General features: G+C 41.7%; 1 protein-coding gene across 8 annotated transcripts in view; it reads right to left on the reverse strand.

Moving 5' to 3' along the window:
- ARID1B (AT-rich interaction domain 1B) overlaps positions 1-21,482 on the reverse strand; it is a 327,784-nt gene that overhangs the window by 143,651 nt on the left and 162,651 nt on the right. For 5 of the 8 annotated variants that reach the window (XM_069010618.1, XM_069010614.1, XM_069010619.1 and 2 more), the window contains exon 5: positions 1,857-1,898. The exons of the other annotated variants lie outside the window; for them this stretch is intronic. In XM_069010618.1, coding sequence (XP_068866719.1) covers positions 1,857-1,898 — 42 coding nt within the window. The remainder of the gene's footprint in view (positions 1-1,856; positions 1,899-21,482) is intronic. 8 annotated transcript variants of the gene reach the window in all.

Here is a 21,482-nt window from a genome sequence, read left to right on the forward strand (position 1 = left end):
CTAAAAGCAGGTACCAAGGAAAGCACTGCATGGTGCAAATTTTTAATGTTACATCCTTCTCAAATGTGTTATCTGGTATTCAACTTATGATCTAATCTATAAAATTAAACATTTTTCATTTAAAAAGTTTTGCTTATACACATTCTTTGTTCACATACCAACTCATCTGTTAATGTAACAGAGACTCTAGCCTTTATTTGTCATTGAGACAGACAGTAAAGAAAGCGTATCTTAAGGGAGAGAAGGGAAGAAAGTGCTTTCGCAGCATGTCTAAATAGACAGCAAAAATAAATTCTGGGATTAACAAGTTTTGGGTGATATATTTAGCTTTCTTTTTGATGGATAAAAAGTACATGACATTCCTACACATACAGAGTTTACTATATAACATAAAGCTACTATTACAAGAGAGTTTAAAAGATCCTGATGGTTTGAAGACGAATCTTAGGAAAAAAGATATTTGGGACTCTGGACAATGACGTTCAGAGTTGGCAACAGCACTGATTCAGTTTTGTAAAATTGAAGCTTAGCAACAGAAAGCTCTTAAAAGTTTTTGTAGTAAAAAGGAGTTTCAAAGGATGTCCATCAGGATGACAAGACATAAAACCACCTTGCAAATCTAGCCATGAAAAAAACTTAGAAGCCTCCTCCACAGTGCTTTAGCTCTAAGAGAAACTGGCAACAATAATCATCAGTACTATTTCTATTTACCCACCTAGTCTGAAGGATTATGGAGATGAGTTCACAAGAGCTGACCCTCAAGGTTTATTAAATATTCAATGAATATTTTGTATGCTTGCTGGGTATTAAATAAAAATCAGAAAATACTGAAGACTACCATATGTTATATACTTCAAATAATACCGGAGTAGCTCTGTTTGTTTTTTAATAATTTATTGAAATCACTTTATCACATATCAACATAAAAATGTACAATACAGACACAAAGTAAATTCTGGCATCATGAATATTTAGGTACTTTTAAAGATTTTTTTTTTCTGCTGGTAATTTTGTTTATTGTATTCCAAATAAACCTGGAGAACTTATTCAGTATTTTTCTTGCTTTTCTTTTATCCCTTAATAGTAATAGCACTGCTATTTTTTTCACCTGCAGAAGCATCACAGCATATGGACCTCCAGCAGCAGGAAACTCTTCACTGTCATGATTTAGCCTACTGTGCCTACAATCTCCTTTTTCCCTTCCCCATCACTCTCTTCCTGACTAACTAGATAAAGCCTAAACACAGTCTGCCCTGATTAAAATCATCTGGTATTAGTGCTCAGGTAAAACAGTGGTCATCACTACAATGCTCACTGGCCAGAGAAACTTGAGCACTAAGTAGGACACAGTCCATCCATGTAGCTGGGCAGGTCTGAAGTCATCTCTCCAACACACAGTGCTGCCCACCACACACTGATCTACAGTTGAACACAGGGTGATGCAGCTGTTCAGTGAACTACTTCCTACTTGAGACGCTTTGTCAAAAAGGGCCTGAACAAACTCAGCAGACTGCCAAGCAGACAAGTACAATTTCTGAGTTGCAAATCTATGGAACAAGAACAAATTCAGCTTTTGGGCAAGTCCAATCTTAAAAACTACTGCTAAGCTGACCTTCCATGTTTCCACATGGGTTTCCACAAGTAAGACTTGCTCACAGGTTTTATACCAAGAACAGGATTAAGACAGCCTGTGTGCCACTCTCAGATTACCACATGTAAGGGAAAGTTTCTGAATTGATGGATGCAAGTCACAGGATCCTCAATTCTCAGGTTGAAAATTGTCATTTTCTGTGGCATCACATCCAACAATTCATATTGTGGGGACCTATGTAACAAAACTGCACCAAACTACACACCTTGTGTCCAAATGTAGCATCCTCGGAGGCCAAGACTTCAACCTGAAATTATAAGGAGAAAGATCATTTCAAATTTAGCCACCACCAAGAACCTCTCTCTCCTGAGCACAGCACCACAGTCCAGGCAAAGAAGAGATCTGTAAATGAAGGTGCCAGTCTGGATCAACCCTAGGAAACCTACATATGATAAGATGTGCAAAACTATCAGCTGACAACAGAAATCCTCAAGTGAGGAAACTCGGAGAGCATCCCTCATGACACAAACAAGGTTTCTCCACCTGAATGACATAAAGAGTACCTGTCAGTGTCCCAGAATTTACTGTACTACAGCTGGAACATTTTTCTCCATAAAGAGTTCTGACTACACCAAAAAGCTGCCTGAGCACAACTAGAATGATCTGCCATGGTCCATCCCTGTTAAAAAAATGCTGGAAACACCTGAACTCTTCCCCTCTGGTTACCCTCTAAGCAGGCTGGGTACTTCTGCACCAGCACCAAGTGGAACAGCAATAAGGGGAAACTCTGCAGCCAAGGTCTTGGTTGCAGGCTCCTGTCTTGTCTAGAGCTAGAGAATTGTTTGAAAACTGCAGAATTCAGGGAACACAAGCTCCCCAGGCAAAGGCTGAGATCAGCTGGCTGAGAGATACAGTGAATGTTTGAAAGTCTGAGAAAAGCAAGCTGCCAGGTCATCAAGTTGTGCTCCAGATCAAACTCCTTGCTGGTTGCCACACACTGCACAGCTCTAGAGTTGATATGCACTAATCTGCGACAACAGGAACAGACGTAGGAAAGCAGGCACACCGATTTTTCATTAGACTCCTTAAAAATACTTCACACTTCAGCACCTTTCACCTGAGAATCTCGGTGCTTTTATGAATTCTAATTAATTAAGCTTCCCAATACACCAGTGAAGTCAGAAATGTCATCATCCCAATATAGAGAGAAGAGTAAGGCAGAAAGAGGTTAAATAATTTTTTAGTAGTCATGTGCCAAGCCAGGGACACACTCATAAAAAGAATCCCAGATCTCTAGTCTCAGGCTCACAGTTTAACAACTAGGAAATTCTCTATTTCTCTGATTTACATCCTATTTAAAATGCCTACTGCTGCATTATTATTTATACAACTAGTATAACTATAACTAATGTATCTAATCTCCAGTTTAACTTAAGAAGAGTGAAGGATTTAAAGCAAATCAAGAGGGAAAAAATGAATGTGAAGTTTCAGCCTGAAGCATGTTATAATGCCAGAGTTATAAACCCCTGAACAAGAGGGTTTATAATGGAAAGGCTGATAAACTAGCAATGATGGCAGCACTTAAATATATTTATGTCATGATCTAGCAACATATGGTATTTCTTCATCTCTAAATTAAAAAAGGGAGGAAAAAAAAAAGCGGGACGGAGATAAAGAATTCATAGGAACTAAGAATAAATTAAGAAAATGAACCTTGGAGTTACCCAATTGTGACCTGTCCAGCTAGTTAGGAATGGCAGTAAGAGGCTACAAAATAGCATCTCATTCAATTGGAGGTAGGAAAAAAAATCCAAGTAAATAAAATCAATCTAAAATGATATGATATGTATTAGCTCCTTATATTAAGCTGCTAATCCTTTAGGCACTTTATAAATATTAAACAATCAGTCCTGGTGAGACTGATAAATATCCATAATATATTTTACAGATGAAGAAACAGACAGAGGGTTAAGTGACTTGCCCAGGGCCAAAAAGAATAATCAGCTATCGGATTGGAAATAACTGTATGACTGCTTGTCACAATACAGTGCCCTACTCAGATGCTCAGGTGGCTTCTGAAAAAAGTCATTCCACTACCAGAAGCATCTCAGGGTTAATGTAGTGCACATCTAAAGTGTGAATGCTTGTTTTCACTAGGCTTACTGCTTCGGTACAGCATCCAGCTACCACCACTAGACAGATGCCAAAACTTGTTCAAACTCACTCCGTTTCTCTATCCAGTATTATGCAGTCACATATCCCAGACGCTATCTCCAGTCCCATTAATCATAGAATCATAAGGGTTGGAAAAGAGCTCCAAGATCAAGTTCAACCTTTGATGGAACACAACCATGTCAACCAGACCACAGCACCAAGTGCCATGTCCAGTTGTTTCTTGAACACTTCCAAGAACACTGATTCCACCACCTCCCTGGGCAGCCCATTCCAATACCTAAACACCCTTTCAGTGAAGAAATTCTTCATGATGTCCAGCTTCAGCTTCCCCTGGCACAGCTAGAGGCTATGTCCTCCTGTCCTGTCACTTGTTGCCTGGGAGAAGATGCTGACCCTCACCTGGCTACAAACCTCAGTTGTTCTACCTTTCAAGTAGTTGTAGAGAGTGGACGCTTTATTACTGTGCTACATTTCTATTGTGGAGATTCATTAGGGAAAAATGGAGCCTTCTTTGTGCCACAGGGTCCTTCTCTGACTCTCTCCTGGAATCCACCACAGTTGCTGATGCCTCTCCAGCCCCAGTACACTCTGTCTCCCTTGCCCTGCTGCCCCTGCCTCCTCCCTCTCCTCCCCAAGTGTCCCAGCGGGGCAGACAGCCCCATTGAGCCTGTCCAGGGCTGTCTTGTCCCCTGCCTGCAGAAGCATGACATGGATGGGATGGCATGGAACCCCTGCACCAACCCAGCACAGATCGGGCAGAGTCTTAGTTTGGGCTCTGCGCTGCACCTCATCTACAGAGAGGCCACCTGACATGCCAGGACCCTCACTGCAGAGCACAGGCGTAGTCAACACCTGGGCTCTGCTATGGAAGCTCCTGCTCAGGGCCAAGAGAATGCTCACGTCTGCCACAGTTCCAAAAGACATTAATTAACTTGGCACAATGACCAGCATGTGCAAAATCCAATCCTTCTTTTCACCAAGAAACTGAGAACAACAAACTGTGACATCAAAGAGTAAAGCAGAAGTTTAAGTTGGTTTAACATACTCTTAGTCTCTTTTACATATAGAAATATTTTCTTTTATGCTTACAAACATAAGGCTCACAAAGACAGTAAAATGGCTTGGAGCGAAGCTAGTATAGATAACAATTCTAATTAAAAATGTTATTGAACAGGTCTGATAATGCTGCTTCTACTTTTCCAAGAATGATCACACCACTTCTGTGATAAACAGTTGTCCTCACTTTGCAGATGATGCAATGAAACATCCTCTCTATTCTTTGTTACTACTGTGTTTAACAGTGTACTAGTGTGTCAGTCCATTCATTTGGATTTTCACCTCCTCGTATAAAAGACAGTTAAGCTAAGTAAGAGACAAGTAACTGATGACACCATAAGATATGCAACATAAAGGACTGAAACAAGATGTGGGACAACATGAGGATTTCCTCATGCTCAGCTTCCAAAAAAAAAAAAAAAGCCAAAATGCATTACAACCTAGGCTGAGTGGACCCCCCTCTAGTGGGAATGCTTGTGTACTTCAATCAGCACCCACACCACCCCAGCAAAAGACAACATTACTTTAAGAATCAGGCAAGCACCATCTTTCTCTTAATTGCCTTCCAGAACATATCCCTTCCATTCCAATACACAAAAAAAGAACATGACATTTATTATTGGTTTAAGATAATCTGATGTTAATTAAGAACTTCTCATTATATACCTATTTATAGCAGCTAAACATTTTCTATTTTAGTGGGCTGTTCTGAGTGTACACATGAGTATCTTGGGTAGGTGGAGTGTTTTTCTTTTACAGTGAAAAATTCACTGCATCACTAAAAAATGCAGACTTGATTCTTAAATGAAGCACTGTTGATTTCATGTACATATTTCTATCTGTATCAGATACAGCAGCTTTCCCCTAGGCACTGCTCTGAATCTTTGCTCCAGTCCACAGTTTCCACTCCCCAAAATACAGTGCTACAGTTGAATGCTGTTTGCCCTGTAATTTATTTCTATGTAAAAGTAATTTTTGGCGACTGTTTTTTGGTGGTTTTTTTCCAGTTTATCTAAAGAACTGAACGGCCTTTTTGGTTCTAATAAACAAACTCAAACCACACTTGCAGTATCCTGCAATTCTGGGCTAGAAGGCTATTGTAAGTGGTAAGGGGTAAATGAAGGGGTACTATTCGAGGGTGTGTATGTATTAACCATACATTGTGGATCAATTACACGAGTTAGTGGTTTAAGCAGGAGTATCCCACAGCTGAATCATGCCTGTCCTACCTGGGCAACTGACCCTTCCTACAGCCTGCTCCCTGCTGCTGACCCTGGTCCAAGAGGAGCCTTCCAGGGCTGGCCAGGATGGGTCCAGAAACCTCCACAGTGCATGACAAGGTGAACTTCCCACCTCCCTGCACAACTAACATGGTCTCCAAAATGGGCAGCTGTGGCCAAGGGCATTACTGCTTATGTAGTATTCTGTGATTTAATGGTCAAATAGAATAGCATTTAGTATTTTTTTATAAGATGAAAGAATTCATAAACGTCATGTCAGCCTGAAGGACCCAATGAATAACGTGTGGAGTACCCTGAAACAAGATGGGGAACAGCACTGAGTCTCTTTTTGTCAGAAGTAATGAGACTTTGTCAGTAGTTTTATCTTGTTTCTCAAAAAATGAGTCATACGGACCTAGTTCGACAAAGAATATTGCATCGCGACCAAGAGACTTACAGTAAATTACACACAGTCATTTTTACCTCCCTGTCAAAGAGAAAAGGAGTTGAAACATAGATAGAACTCTTGAGGTGCAATGCTGAACATGGCCTTTTTGGAACAAAGTCGTACAACCTAGTGATCAGATGACACAAAGAATTATTATAACTTGGTCTTCTTCAAAGCCATTTTCAGGATTGGTTCAGACCTCACCTCAGCCCAGGACCTTCTTGGCTCATCAAGACATTGCTTGAGATAGGATTAGGTGAAACTAAGCAAGAGTCATGGGAAGGGGAATACCATTAAGAGGAGGAATTACAGCCACGCTTAATGCCCAGGCAGTTATCCAAACAATGGAACATGAAATAGCAAGTACACGAGGACAAAAACAACTAACTCACAAAAGACTTGGGTTACAAAAGCCCTCTCCATCTTCTTTGGGGGAATCTGTAAATAAGCACTAATAATAATTTCTGATGCATGCTGATTCCTGTGTAATATGCTGTTAACATTAATGCTGAAAAGCATCATCGACCTACATTTAACTACCCAGGCAAAAACTTCCAATACAGCATACACTTAACACTGGTCTGAGATGGGCTAGAGCTCCTCAAAGTTCACTCAACGGAGCCAGAATTTGCAGCTGGCAAGTGAGGGGGTTACAGCTACTCTGGCAAGGGACACAGTAGACTGAAGCAGCTCTGATCAAGACAAAATATTCTATATGGGCACTTACAGTTTCTGTGGTTCACACATGAGAATTTGCCCAGCTGGCTGCAAATTTTATAGGCTTTCTATTGTCATTTGTTTGACATTATTATTCTAGGAAAATTATAGCACAGGGCTTTCTCTGATACCTAGAGGGTTTTTGCCAACTGCCTGCTTACTAAAAAGGCATGCCTCTGGCTCTTCTAAAATATGCTCAAAACAAAACAAATGTGTAAGTTAATACTTGCATTTTGCAATACTTTTGTTTTCCCTGTTCGGTAATGATCAGTCAGTTTAGAAAGGGCTCTCTTCCCCATGATAACAAAATCTAAAAAGAATGAGGGAAGACAGGTGCATCCACTTGAATTACTACTGCCAAATCACCTTCTTGCTGTCAGGGTACACTTCTTGCTCAATTGTGCCAAGACAAAACCTTGTCACACTGTCCAGTTCAAACTGTTTGGTCTTGTACCTATGTTTGCCTTTTGACTTAATGCAAGACTTGGTGACTTTTTTCCCCCCTGGGGAGAGGCTCTGTAGTTCCAACAATTCAGTGGGTCTCATTAGTCCAGGTGCTGAGCAATACAAATGTAACTCCCATTACTATTTCCACATACCAATCTTGCTGAGCTGCCTGTAGGAAATAGCCTGGATAGCATGAAACACGGAGGATGCTGTAGTGCTTGGTGCAGATACACCCTCATAATCCTTTTCTAGCGTAGATTTTCAGCTTTTAAGGTTTTCCCATCAGCCCACCCACCCACACACCACCACTTCTGAACTCATCTTATAAACTAAGGTGATAGGAAGTTAATCCAGTTTTAATTTTTCAAAGTCCTTAGTTTATTTCAAAGATGAATATGGTTACAGTCATTCATATCTTTATGAAATCCACTTTAACTAGCTTTAACATCTCCTCCCTTTGCCATCCTTTTCAAGTAATTTAGGATTCAGTAATTGAGGCAGATAGTTGTCCTTCTCATTGGAGCAGGGACAAACCTACGTGACCCACACTGTTCCTGGCAGTTCTTCAAGGACTTACTGAGGGTGTACACAGCTTTAAATGCACACTGAACTATGGTAATAAACTTTGGTAACTGCAACAACCTCCCTTCCCTTTTTTCTCTGCTACCTGCCACCAGTTTTATTTATTTTTAATTGTAATCATGCATGTACTTCATGCTAGGTTTCAGGTCTGTAGCAAGTGAGTATTGGGTGTGTTTCTTGGGCAATCTTTGAATAAATACACTAAAGACACACCTTTGTTATGACCCTGAATCTATGCCTGAAACAAAGGTGTGACAGTCACATAGTATAAATTACATGAATTAAGGACAGATCAGCTGAAATTTCCTCACTTTCTATACAAAGGCTGTAGAGACTACTTACTGAGTTAAGTAAATGCTACTGCCTCACAGTTCGACCTATATAAAAACTGGAAACCATGTGACACAGTTCACGGTAATTATTCATTACATCTGGCATCCCCTTCTTCTTAGGCTTTCCCTTTCATTTATTTTGCTTCTTCTTTGTGGTATCAGTCATTTATCTCTTAGCTCACTGGGTCCAGCAATAATAAAGATCAAAGTTCTAATTTTTGAAGGCACAACTTTTAGGTAGAAAAATACAAATTAAGTAACAAAACGATCCCTAGTTAAATGATAGATTAACTTTGTGTGCTACTTTTTGTTAAAAAGGTTTGAAAAGATGTTTCAGGAAACTACTCTGCAGCTCAAATTGCTTATTAATTCTCCTCATTCTCCTTATTAGCATGTACAGACAACACAGTGACTCAAGGACGCAGCTCGCTGAAGCAGCTCTGTTCTTGGTCAGCCAGTGTTTGAGATAAAACACAATGATGCATCATGTTCTTAAAGCCTGATTAGTGGAACAGATGTGTCCTGCTTGTATTTTTAAAGTTTCTCTTGAATGTCACTACTTTTTGGGAAGCTGATTTACAACAATTAAAAAAAAAATCATTCACATCTCCAGCATTGAGTCCAACACACATTGCTGGATGTGCTATTGACCGACCTGCTGGTTTAGTCTCCCTTTGCAAATATTTTGCAAAATCCTGGGAACAAGGCTAATCCCTGAGAAGAAAATATTAGCTAACTAAAAGTAATAACAATCAGCCTTGTGAGATATAATACGTACAACATTACACATATCAGAAGCACCTCAGGAGGAAAAAAATGGTGTGCTATGGGGCAATTTCTGTAAAGTCAAGACAGAAAAGTACAAAAATATTTAGGTTTGCACCAGGAAACAAACATTACAATTCCCAGAGAAACTGACATTTGAGACTATGTGCACCCTCACTGCAGGGAAACCTGTGAGACCTATCTGTGGGCACCCTCCCATCCCTTACGACTCTGTCACAACTTCTTGCTCTGTAGGTCCCATATCAGTAGCGGATCATCAGCAAATTCATGGCAGTAACATGCTCATCTGCTCTTGTCATTAGGAGATGAAACAGACAAGATATATATAAACACACACACATACCCATGCACGTGTTTTCCATCTGTAAGCATATATTCAAATTCTTTTATATTTTCCTGTCATACTGTTTTTCATATATATATGCAAAAGATGTGTAACATGCAATTAGTTCTTTCACACCAGAACATTGCATGAAACAGAGTAACTGCACTAAAAATGCTTTTGATATTTATTTGTTTGACAATGTAGAGATCAAAATGAGTGTTGTACATAACCCAAAATCTCGGAGCAGTTGCTATTTAATTTCCCTTAAGAAAGGAGTGGTAAGGTATCATAAAAACAAAATTCCAACCTCACGCATTCTAGTATGTGGGAAATTCTGAAAAACTGTCATTATACCATGTGACATAAGCAGTAACAATTACCGCCACGAGTAAGTCTTTAAGGTATTGTGACTGCATCTTTTCTAATCCTTTTGTATTTTTCGCTCTCTCGTTCCAACACTGTGATCTCATTTTAATTCCCCACTTTCTAAACTGAGAAACATAAAACCTTGTCTGCAAAGGGTCTCTATAGCTATTGCCTTAGGGCATTACCACACTGTGGGGCTGCATAGGGACCACTAAGGAAAAACTCAAGAAAGGGTTAAATGTCGCTGCCCCCTGCTAGCAGGGCTGGAGCTTCCCACTCCCACAGCTCAGCAACCCAAGTGCCCATCTGAACATCCCCAACAGCTTTGTCTTTCCAGACAAGTTTGGGTTCCTCAGCCTTAAATACAAGATGCCATCCACCAGTAACTACAGGGTGGTAAAACAGCTGCATTGCCAGAATGCTTCTAAATATTCCAGAAAGTTCCAGAAAGGCATGTTTTAAAGACACCCTCACCAGTGGGAAGGGGTTTTGCTGCTTAAGGGTGCAGCTGCAGAGTACTCCCCTGTCCCCTTTACCTACATCTCTACATAATTACTGCACACAGCACCTGTAAAAGTGAAAATAAACATAGTTCTAGGTAGAACTGCATGTCTTAACAATCTTGACTAAAAGAAGTTAAACATTTTGCAGCAAAAATTGAAGATAAGTGACCAAGGACAAAATCTTTATGGAAACAAAGCTTCAACTCTACACCATTCTGTCAGCAGCTTTCTTATTTAATTGAGCCCGTATACAACCAACATCAAAGATACAAAGCTATTTTGTGCTGAAAATATTGGAAGCATGTTAGGAAGAGGTGGCAAACAGAAAGGATCTGTCAAAGGTAACAGATGTATCAAGGGCACCAAGCACTGTGAAGAAGGCGTTAATTATCTATGCTGAAAAAGAAAAGGTGTTTGAAAAACAGAAACTGTTTTCAAGAGATTCAACATATTCCTATTGTGCTCAGAAGAAAAAGCTTCCTGCACCTTAGAGAACATTATTTTGAGTATGCGGGTTAAAAAGAACTTTTAGGCGAGTTTAAACACAATGTAGGGAGCACTCTGTTTCAGAAAAATAATTTTAACTTCAAAACCTTTACTGTGTCTCACAACCAATTCCAATCGTAAATTGCATTCTTTATTCCTACTTTTAATGGAATGGGTAACTTACACAACCTAGCGGAATCTCAAAAATAACAGGCAAAGAACACCTTTTTCAGCACCTTTTTGTAATTTAGCATCACTTCCCACAGTACTTTCAACTCCCACCCTACAAGAACTGTTTCATTTTTCTTCTTGCTTTATCTGAAAAAAGTGGTGCTTTTTGAAAAAAAACACCAAATCACACCAAGGCAAATTTATCACTGTTAAGATCTACCATGCATACATCTTACGCTCTTCTATACTTGCTTTCTAGATTGTATTCAGTACTACTTGCTCCCAACCTAATTCTGAGTCAGAAGAAACTGATTCTTTATTATACCTGTGCTTCCTCTTTCCACCTTCCCTTGTAGGACTGGTGAATTGGGACTTTATAAAACACGATTTTGAGAAAAATGATCAGTTAACATAAAAACGAACCTTTTCATCTTCAACAGAAAAAAAAAATCGGAACAGATGCAAAAGGAGATGAGAAAAAATTAAAAGCAAGGAAAGCCCACACTTTTATACAAAAAAGGGGCAAAACACATTTTTCTGAACATGACTGAAACATACTAAATGCGTGTCTGATATTGCACACTCAGCTAAATTAATGTTGCCATAGGAGTGTGATACGATTAACAAGAAAACCATGGTGCTCCATGCAACTGTAAAGTACGTGGGGAAAGGATCAAGGCAACCGCCAACAGCATGTAACACGCTCCCAGAATTTGGCCCCTACCTTCCCGACTAGATCAAGGCTCTTCCTCACGTCCCCTTCTCCCATGTATCATGCCATATACAGACAGTGGCTAATGCTGACAACATCTGGGCAACTCATGTGGGCATCATCTGGGCATTGTCAGATCCAGTGCACAGGTTTAGAAGGCATAGTTTGCACAACAAACTGTCCACACACCTACCAAATAACCATGCAGTACGAATTCCTTGGGCAGTGCTCTGTGTTTCCATCTCTAACTTGAAAAGGTAAATCTGTGGAACAAGACTCAGTTAAACTATTTGATTTTTGCCAATGACATGAGCTTTTCTTTTGAATTATCTTAGGATTGCCTCCACACATGGTACAAAGATTGATAAACACTCTGGGTGGATTAACTGCTTTAAAAATTATTCAGATGTCACAGCTGGCCAGTTTTTGACCCTTCTGGTATCAAGATTTAAGAGTTGACTGGGAAAGAACAAGCGCTCTAGTCAGTACCATAACTCCTCCACACTCTTCCAGCTCACAATAGCGATACAATTCCTCAGAAGTGAAGGAAAAACTGGCTGTCAAATCTAGTCCAGCTTTACACTGAACATTTCAATGGGATAGGCAAAAATACAAGCATTCCTAGGAATCACTTCAGTCCTAAGTAGGGTGCATAATAATAAAAGCTTAGAAGAACCGACAAACTGTTTGCATTTTTTTTTCCATTTAACTTGAGTTCTCTACACATTGTGCTGAAGAAAACTGAGCAGAAGCCCTGAAAACATGTCCTCCAAAAACACACGTTCCATGATTCACATGCACAAAGCCCAAATCTGCATACAGGAATCAAACAATTAGCTTTCTCAAATGCTTGAACTACTTACGCAGTTCAGGACTTTTGCTAACCCAAGCAAGTGCACAACATATAATTTTGCTGACCACTTCAGCATTTCACTTTCTTGCTACAGCCACAAACAAACAAACAAAGTAATTTAAGTCCAAATTCTTCTCAAAGTTACTGCTAGCAAATAGTGGCTCACTTATAAAGCCTGATTAACAGCAGAATCTTGGCTTTAGAATTCAATTACATGTTAGAATATTAAAAATTCTAGAGTCTATAAACAATGACTATGAAACTGTTTATAGCATTTTAAGTATTTTATTTGAATACTGCAATATGAACTGCAAATGTTCTTCACCCTCCCCCACTTTTCTTCTCATTTGTTTGCTGCAGTTTCTTCATGCAAACAGAACAAGAACGACACTGAGGGAAGGAGGAGAGGAGAAAGGATGTGGCAGGCTATTGACACACCACCTCCTCACAGACTCTGAATCTTCCTTGTGCTTTATGCCTGTTCTGTGAATTTTATTCTGGGTCTACAAGGGTGCTTCCGGATAATTACAGGATACAAGCTAACTTTTTTTTTCCCAGCCTGTCTCAATTTCAAAGTAAACCCCCTCTTCGTTCTTTTATTGTTATTCAAAGTGAAACAGCAAAACAAATCAATTGCTAACAGCCTTGTACAGGTTTCCAAACTTAGCATTTCTGTACGACAGTGTGCATATAAGGCAATATTCATTGTAGCAGTACATCTTCAGGCATGAAAACCTTGTATAAATCCTCAACTTCAATGACCGCTTCCATAAAGATTTCTTCTTTATGCACGTATATTTATATATACACATACACATATGTATATATATATATATATTTTACAAGTGCCCCAGTAAAGATTTTCTTTACAATGTTCCCTGAAGAACTAAATCCCAGCACTCACCCTGTTTTCCAATTAGGTTATCTGCACCAATTGTAACACTAAACTGGCAATCCCAGAGACTACTTTTTATACTTATTTTAAGCTCATTTTACTCAGAATGTAAAGAAAGACCTGAACTACAATTTCAAAGCTGAAAGGCTAGAGTTTTAATTTCTGAACTGTGCAGTCCTGGCAGGGCTTTTCAACACTTTCATGTTTTGTAGAATCCATTTTATTTCTGTAGGTATTTCTACGAAGGCTCCCCTTTTCCCTTAAAATAAAGAACGTATCACTGTATTTACAAGGAAGCTGGTCACGGACAGGTTTTGCTGCAGCTCATTTGTTATGTCTCACTGTGAGTTTACAAACAGCTGTCCCATGCATCTCTACTGGATACAATTTTAGTCTAGACAGGGGAAATCCAAGCTACTGCTGCCCAAACAACATAAACACAGGAAGATTTTCAATCAATCATTTCATTAATAGAAACACATCTAATAATATAAGGGGAGGGTGTTTTGGAAGAAAGCCCACTTCGAGCCTGAAACAGCGTAATTGTGCGGTATTGTTCTTGTGCTAGGCAGGGCTATGGAACAACACTCTCACAAACCAGATTTTGGTGCTGTGGTACGTTTCAATAAACTAAGCCTTGTTTCTCCAACACAAGTGGCTTTCAAGACCACTAACAACTTTGAATTAAATGGTAAACAGACTAACTAAGGCTTGCACAGTGCTGGCATTCATCTCTGCTTTGATACAATCGGGTCAGTGCCCACACAAATATATTTCTAGCATGGCCATTATTTCAGGTTTTCTTCAAGCTGTTTTACCTGGGAAAGAGCATTAAACCCAGCAGCTAATAACGTACTAGTGCCTTTCTCCTGTTCTCATCTGTGCCAGCCTGTTGTCTGTCTTCAGTCATATAAATGTTTGAAATAAGCTGCTTTGAATGCAGCTAGTCCTATGTTGCTGTTTCTTAGAGAAAACACTGTGGTCTCTCATGCTATGTTTGGAGCATCCACACAGTAACTTGTCAAAAAAAAAATCAAAATGAAGACCATTGCAATGCTTTTCATTCAAGAGGAGGAGGGGGAAGAAGCTATTCTTCGGTCCATGTTTTGTTTTTTATTCCTGAGTAATAGCTGTCCCTTTACTATCCTGATCTCAGATCAACTTTTACCAGTGGGTGTCAGTGTAACAGTATAATGATATAATGGGGGGAGGACAGGGAGAAAACGCATGAAAAAATAACGATTAAGTTTTATTTTTAGATACTACATTTATATTAAAAGTAAAGAAAGAAAATGTTTCCTTTCAAAACTGATTTCATTGCAGATTTATTCTGCAAAGATCCTCCAACTGCTTGTTTGTGCCAAGTAATTAATTTCAATTTTTGTTTTCCAAACCTATGTATCTTCTGTGTGCGTACACACATGCACACAATCATGGACATACAATAAATGTTTGGTATATAAACCTTTTTTCATCGTTTTGACAAAGTGAGACTGTCTCTTTAATTCAAATTTCACAGTGAACAGTTAAGAGGCTCTATGGACCCCAACTTATTAACCTGTGCCAATTTAACCAGTATTACTCAAGAGGTTCTAAAACCTAAAAATAGGTGTTAATCTGTGCAGACTGACAGCAACTAATCAGTACCCGCCCCGCCACAACTTCTGCCCCTCCTACTACTAGAAGGGGTGCAAGTACAGCACAAGGAGAGGCAAGAAAAGGACAGTCCCCATGGTGCGGTTTTTGTGTGTGTGCGTGTTTTTGTTTGCTTGTTTCCGCTTGTCTTTTCTGAAAGGAAAAAAAACCCACCAAGTGTATTTAGTAGAGCTCGGCTTGAAAACTTGTTTCCGTACTAGCAAGCAATGGCTTCCTGAAATCAGGAACTGCTTGAACGGCTACCAAATCATTCTGCCGAAGTGATTAAAGCCTTTAGTTTTACATACCCTAAAATAAACATGCTTTAAAAATCCAGTGGCCTTAGCTCCAAGTCTAGTTAGACACCATTTGAAATTTTAAACGTGCCACTTTGCCTTTTCAAACGCTGTTACATTAATTAATAACCTAGTTCGGAGACTCTCTCCACCAAAGCACAAAGGTACGTGCCTGTGCCTACGCAGGTATGTCCTCTTCTTCCCTTGCTCGTTGCCCGACCATAAGCCTGGCATTCCTGTGCCATGGAGAAAACCCTGAGTTAGATGATCACATCCCCTTTATTAAACCCAAAACCCATTAAATACTGAGTGAAAAGCAGCCCAAGTTGCGGCTCACAGCTGTAGCTGTAGCGCTGCCCCTGGAATCAGATCGTAGAAAAGCGGGTTAAAATAAAGAGCCGGCCGGGACAGGCCGATAACTAAACTGTCAAATTAAAAATATGCACCGAAGTAGGTTAGGTCTTTCCGTATATAACTCGTACTGCCCGGCATATGCCGGGCTCTGTTAAAAGGAAAGACCTATCGTTCCGAGCGAGCCACTGCGGGGCAGATTTGCAGAAGTACCAAAATACCGTACAACAACTCTGTTGCAGCCATTGTTAACAGAAGGAAGTAAACAACGCTGGGCTAAGGCTGGAACGGGGAGAGAACAGAGGAGCCCCCGCCGGGCCGGGCCGGGCGGGCTCGCAAATGGCGGCGCCAATGGCGGCCCGCGCGCCCCTCCCCCGGACCTGTTTTTGTGCGCGCTTGCCCCCCCCCCCCCCCCCCCCCCCCCCATCCCCCGGCCCCTCGCAGCCATCAGCCGCTCGTCCCAATTACGCTGAACGAGTCGCAACTCATCCAGGCTGAAAGTTATATATTAAAAAGAGAGCGGGAGAAGCGTAGGGAAAGAGGTCGGGAGGGACGAGGGGGATGGAAACCGGAGAAGAGCAGCTGAGAGTGGAGTTGCGGCCGGCGAGGGCACGGCAAGGAGCGCTCCTCGCCTCGGCACTGCGACTGGCCACGCGACCTTTTATTTTGGGTTCTCTCCCGGGTCAGCAGAAACTTCTCTCCCTCCGTGTTTCTCCCGCTCTCCCGCTCCTCTCAAGAAAAGATCAGTCTTGGGAGCCCATTCCTTTAACACACGGCCTAAAAAAACCTAAAAAATAAGGGGGTAAAAAATCCCCAGGGGTCAAGTACACCCCGGCCGCCCGACGGCACTCGGCCCCGCGTACAGAGGCGGGGGCATGGCCGGATTTCTAAAGTTTCCCTATTTAGGTCGCCTCCAGCTTTCTCTGCTCTTTGAGCCACTCCGAGGAATTAAACAAGGGCCACTAATGAGGGGGGGGGGGGGCGGAGGAGGAGGGCGGCCTTGGGCAAGGAGCAGCCGCCTGCCATTCGCCTCGGCCCCGCGCTCTTGCCCTCACTCGCCATCCTCCTCCCTCCCCGACGTGTGTGTGGGTTCACAAAGGCACATCTGTGCGTGTCGGAGGGCCGGCCTGACGTGTTCTCCGCTCGCAGCAGCTGCGGTTTCTGAGGAAACAAGGCTGATTTTCTAGTCAGGCTAGAAGGGCTTTTTCGCCCCCCCCCCCCCCCCCCCCCTTCCAAGCGCCTACGTGCGGGGGAGGGGGAGCGGGAGCGGCGGGGGGAGGAGAGGAGCAGGAGAGCCGAGCCGAGCCCGCGCCGCAGCGGAGCCGCCGGGGGAGGGGCCGCGCGGGGCCTGCCGGGAATGTGCTGGGAATGGTTCGGTGTTCCCAGGGCGGCTCTCGGTGTCGCAATCCCGCTCTCTCCTGCTCTCTCCGCGCTCTTGGCTTGTTTTCTTTAAGGCTACAACCTTTGTAGTCGCGCGGGTGTTGCGCGAGGGCTCGGGATCGTCAAGGGGCGCCTCGCACCGTTTGCCAAAAATCCCTTTTAATCCTGCCAACTTGGGGGAGGGGGAAAGGGAAAAAAAAAAAGCTCTGCTCAACTAAGTCCTCGCAGTTCTCGGTGCTGCGGGCGGGTTTTCACGCTCTCCGCTTCGGCTTCCCCGGCTCCTCAGCAAGGGAAGGGGTTAATCCGAACCACTCCAGCTCTTTAAACCGGCTGCAAATCTGCGGCGCGATAGCGTCCGAGCAGGGGCTCGTCCTTCCTTCTCCCTCACCCTGCCCGAGCCCCTGCTCAAAAATCCAGCTCTGGCAACCAACACAAACAGATAAATTGCCGTGCCCATGAACGATGAGCCCCGGCGTGACACGCAGCCCGGCCCGGCAGCGGGCAGCGGGGGAGGAGAGGCGAGCGGAGGGATGGGGGTCAGCCAGCGAGGGGCCCGCGATGGGAGGCGGCGACCGGCCGCCCCAGCGACCGGCCCTGGACACACAGGTTCGCCTCACAGAAATTCTCCTGAGGTTTTCCTGTGCTACCTGCACTTCGTGAAAAGACACGGAAATTAATTAAAGGCTGTAGAGCAAACCCGGAGCCAACAAGGACATGCCAGGGAAAGATCAAATGTTCCGAGTTAAAAAGGAGCGCAGCCCTTCAGCTTCCCCGTTCTACCCGCCCGTAATAGCCCCCCCTCATAACTAGAAATTAAAGACTGGGAGGGAGGACAGAGGGTGGGAACTACTACTGCTTTGACAAGGACGGGAAGAAGAAAGAGGAGACCGGGATAAAATGTACATGGAAAGACTTTTGCCGAGTTCGGTAAATAAAGTCGTAATTGACTGTAATAGGCAAAGGTGGAAGATAAACATTTGTGCTCTTTGTTCTGATACTAGAAATGTCAGATAAAACTTTAATCCCTTGTAGCTGTTTATTTGTAAAATGTCCAAACATCTTCCTGTGCACACACCATAACAAATTAATTTCACTGATATTTAGCGTTTGAGATCACCGTAGACAAGCAAGGAATTGATTCTGAGATATAAAAGCTAATGTTACAAATTTTTCAAACTTGATTGCCTGCTATTAGGTACCTATGTTCATATTTAGTCACTGAAATAATTGGCCTAATTTTCAGAAATGATAAGCACTCACATTTTCAATTAATTTCACATCTCTGAAAATTAGGCCATTACGTATCTAAATTTGACGTAGGTTTGAAAATTCTGGTTGTATCTCTGAAACAGAAAAAAACCTAGAGTGATTACAACCGAATTCTGGCATAATTACTTAACATTAAATATGGAAAGAGTAGAAAAGGAAAATATATTCATTGGGCAATGGTATCTAGTGCTACAGAAGCTATGTGACAATTGAATTAAAAACATTCAAAGCTCCATCTGAATCTGATAGTTAGACTGGCTTCAGTTATTGCTGTGGAAGAAAAAATAAACAATTCGTATCCCAACAGAAAATAAAGCACACATTTACAAATTGTCAGGACTGACCCCAAATATTTGGCCATATTAATCACATTTAATGCACATTTTCCACAAAGGAATTAAAGGGGGGAAAAAAAATAACTTCTGCTTTAAAGAGGGGAAAAGGCAAACTGGATAAAGACTGCATGTGCAAATATTCCTCACTGCATTTAATTTAACTGCTATTTCTAACTGTACAAAGGCTGTTTTTCCCACAATTTCAAGTGAACTTTTCTGCAAGGTTGAGCAAGGCACAGGGGTGGCTCTAAAGAGGAATATTAGAAACAGAGGGGAAAAAAGATTCTTGAGAAATGCCAAAAATAATCATGTTTCTTGCCTTCTGCCAGAATTGGAGCCAGTTTTACCAAGCGGAAGCAGTCAAAAAATCCCGTGTCTGGGCTCAAAACAAGGAAAAAAAGCTTTACAGAACATGAGCCTTTAGGAAACAACTTTGGATTCGTTTTATCCATCTTCTAGTTTTTGAACCTGTAGAGTAAGTGCTTAGATCATTATTCTCACGTCCCTCCCCCACCATTTTACAAGAGCTAAAAAATGCCCCCCTACAAGCACTGGAATGTAGAGGCTGAAGGGTTTTGTTATTGTTGTTTCGTTTTCTCAAATTGTCCAAAAAACAAGAATCCAGTCTCTGATCCGTCCTCATCTCCTCTTCCCCTCTGCCTTCCCATGAAAACCCTGAAGTAATCCCCAAGTCCAAACGCCCGGGGAGCTGGCAGCCAGGCTTCCCCGAGGCTGCTGCCTCTGCCTCACCCCCATGCGGGGCAGCAGCAATAATGGCTCCTTCTGCCGTGCTCACCAAAAAAGGTGATCTGCTCTAATAATAAGGTAGTATCTTTAGCTCGATCTAAATCCTTCACGCAGGAAAAAATTAGCTGCAGTGGCCTCCAGAGTCCTAGCGCTCCTTGTCAGCAGGCCTCCTAGGCATAGAGATTGCAGGAGGGAATTCACATCCCAGCCTACTGCGGCCGGGGAAGGCGGCAAGCAAGGGTGAGTTGAGCACCGCGTTTGGGATGGCCAGCATAAGGCAGAATTTTTAGTTGAGGTCCTTGGAGGAACCTATGGTTTACCTCGGCATATTAAATTGTTTGAAACCCCCAAATTATCTCATCCTGATCGTATTACCTCATGGTAGTAAACTTGCTAGGAATGCTGTTCTTTGATGACAAGCGCTTTAAAGGCACAGTGCAGAATCTCAGCCACCGTGCTTGCTTTCCCCTTAACAGCTTTGGCAGGCCCTGCAGCAATGTCGAGCTGTTGCTTTGCAGGCTTTCTGTGTCTATCTCAACTAATGGTCAGTGTTGAGGGCCAGCGGAATGGGGGCTGGGAGAAGGGTGTTTGAGGAACTGAAACACATGGTGGAAGAAAAATCTAGTAAGCTTCTCTGATTAAGGGGGACCACAAATGAATGGTCACTGTTGGAAAAGAACTCCTGCAATTTATCAGTACTTTAATGTGGACAAGTACAAGTTCAGATGTAGTGACCTGTAATTAGCAGATGTAGCTTTAAATATGGTTGAAAAAGGTGTGTTTTTTTCAGTCTTGTAATACTTTGTGAACAGTAACTGGAAAATGATGCAACTATAACTCATATACAGAAAGCAGATGGTCTGTTTATACTTGGAAAAACCAAACATCTAATATTGTAGACTATATTGGCTTACAACCTTTTCAAATGAAAACACAAATGCTTTGTATGTTTGATACTCTAGAAGTGCCAACAAGACCATTCAGAGCTACAAAGTATATAAAAAAAAAGCCATCCATTTCAGTGCCTGTTAAACAAGAAAGTGACCCCAATTCCTTTTAAAAAAATAAGGTTTCCAAAACTCTAGAAAAAGCAAGAAAATTCCCTTGCTGGTAACTAAATCTCTATTTCCAAATCTTCCAGGATCCAATAGCAACATTCAACACACGCAATCACAAAGCTCTGAAAAATGCTTTTAAAGTTTTAAGACAGCCTGTACTGCCTCATAGGAATTATTCACGTCTCTTTCCACACTGTGGAAGACTTGAAAGGGAAAATAAGGTATATATGCATAAATATTTGACATACTGGTCCAAGCCTCTAAAAACGCATGAAAATACAGAACATGTGAAAGGAGCCAACCCAGATGAATGCCTGCATGATTAGATGAGTGCTGCCTTCCATTCCCTTCCTTTTACCACTAAATGAAATTGTCATTAGCAGAGTGTCAGTCCCAATATCATCAACTTAATAAAGGAAGATTGAAACAGGAGACTAAGCCAGTTAATGCAGTCCTCCAAATGCAACCCATATCAGAAGAATACTGTTTGAAAGGCATGGTGCTGCTTCTAGCAGAGGAACTAATAACTAACAGACTGGGCAACAATTCTTGAAGGAAAGAGCGAAGATCCTTGTACTGTACAGAACACTGAAAAGCTGCATCTGGGAAATTTATGGGTAAAGATGAAACATGATATGGAAAAGGGTTAATTACAATATAGTTTAAGTTTCTAAAGACTCTTTAGTAATGAATGATCAGCATACAAGCAATAGATTGGTTAGGCAGATGCAACCTTGGGCACTTTA

The sequence above is a fragment of the Aphelocoma coerulescens genome, chromosome 3, assembly GCF_041296385.1.
Source record: "Aphelocoma coerulescens isolate FSJ_1873_10779 chromosome 3, UR_Acoe_1.0, whole genome shotgun sequence".
Classification (NCBI taxonomy): domain Eukaryota; kingdom Metazoa; phylum Chordata; class Aves; order Passeriformes; family Corvidae; genus Aphelocoma; species Aphelocoma coerulescens.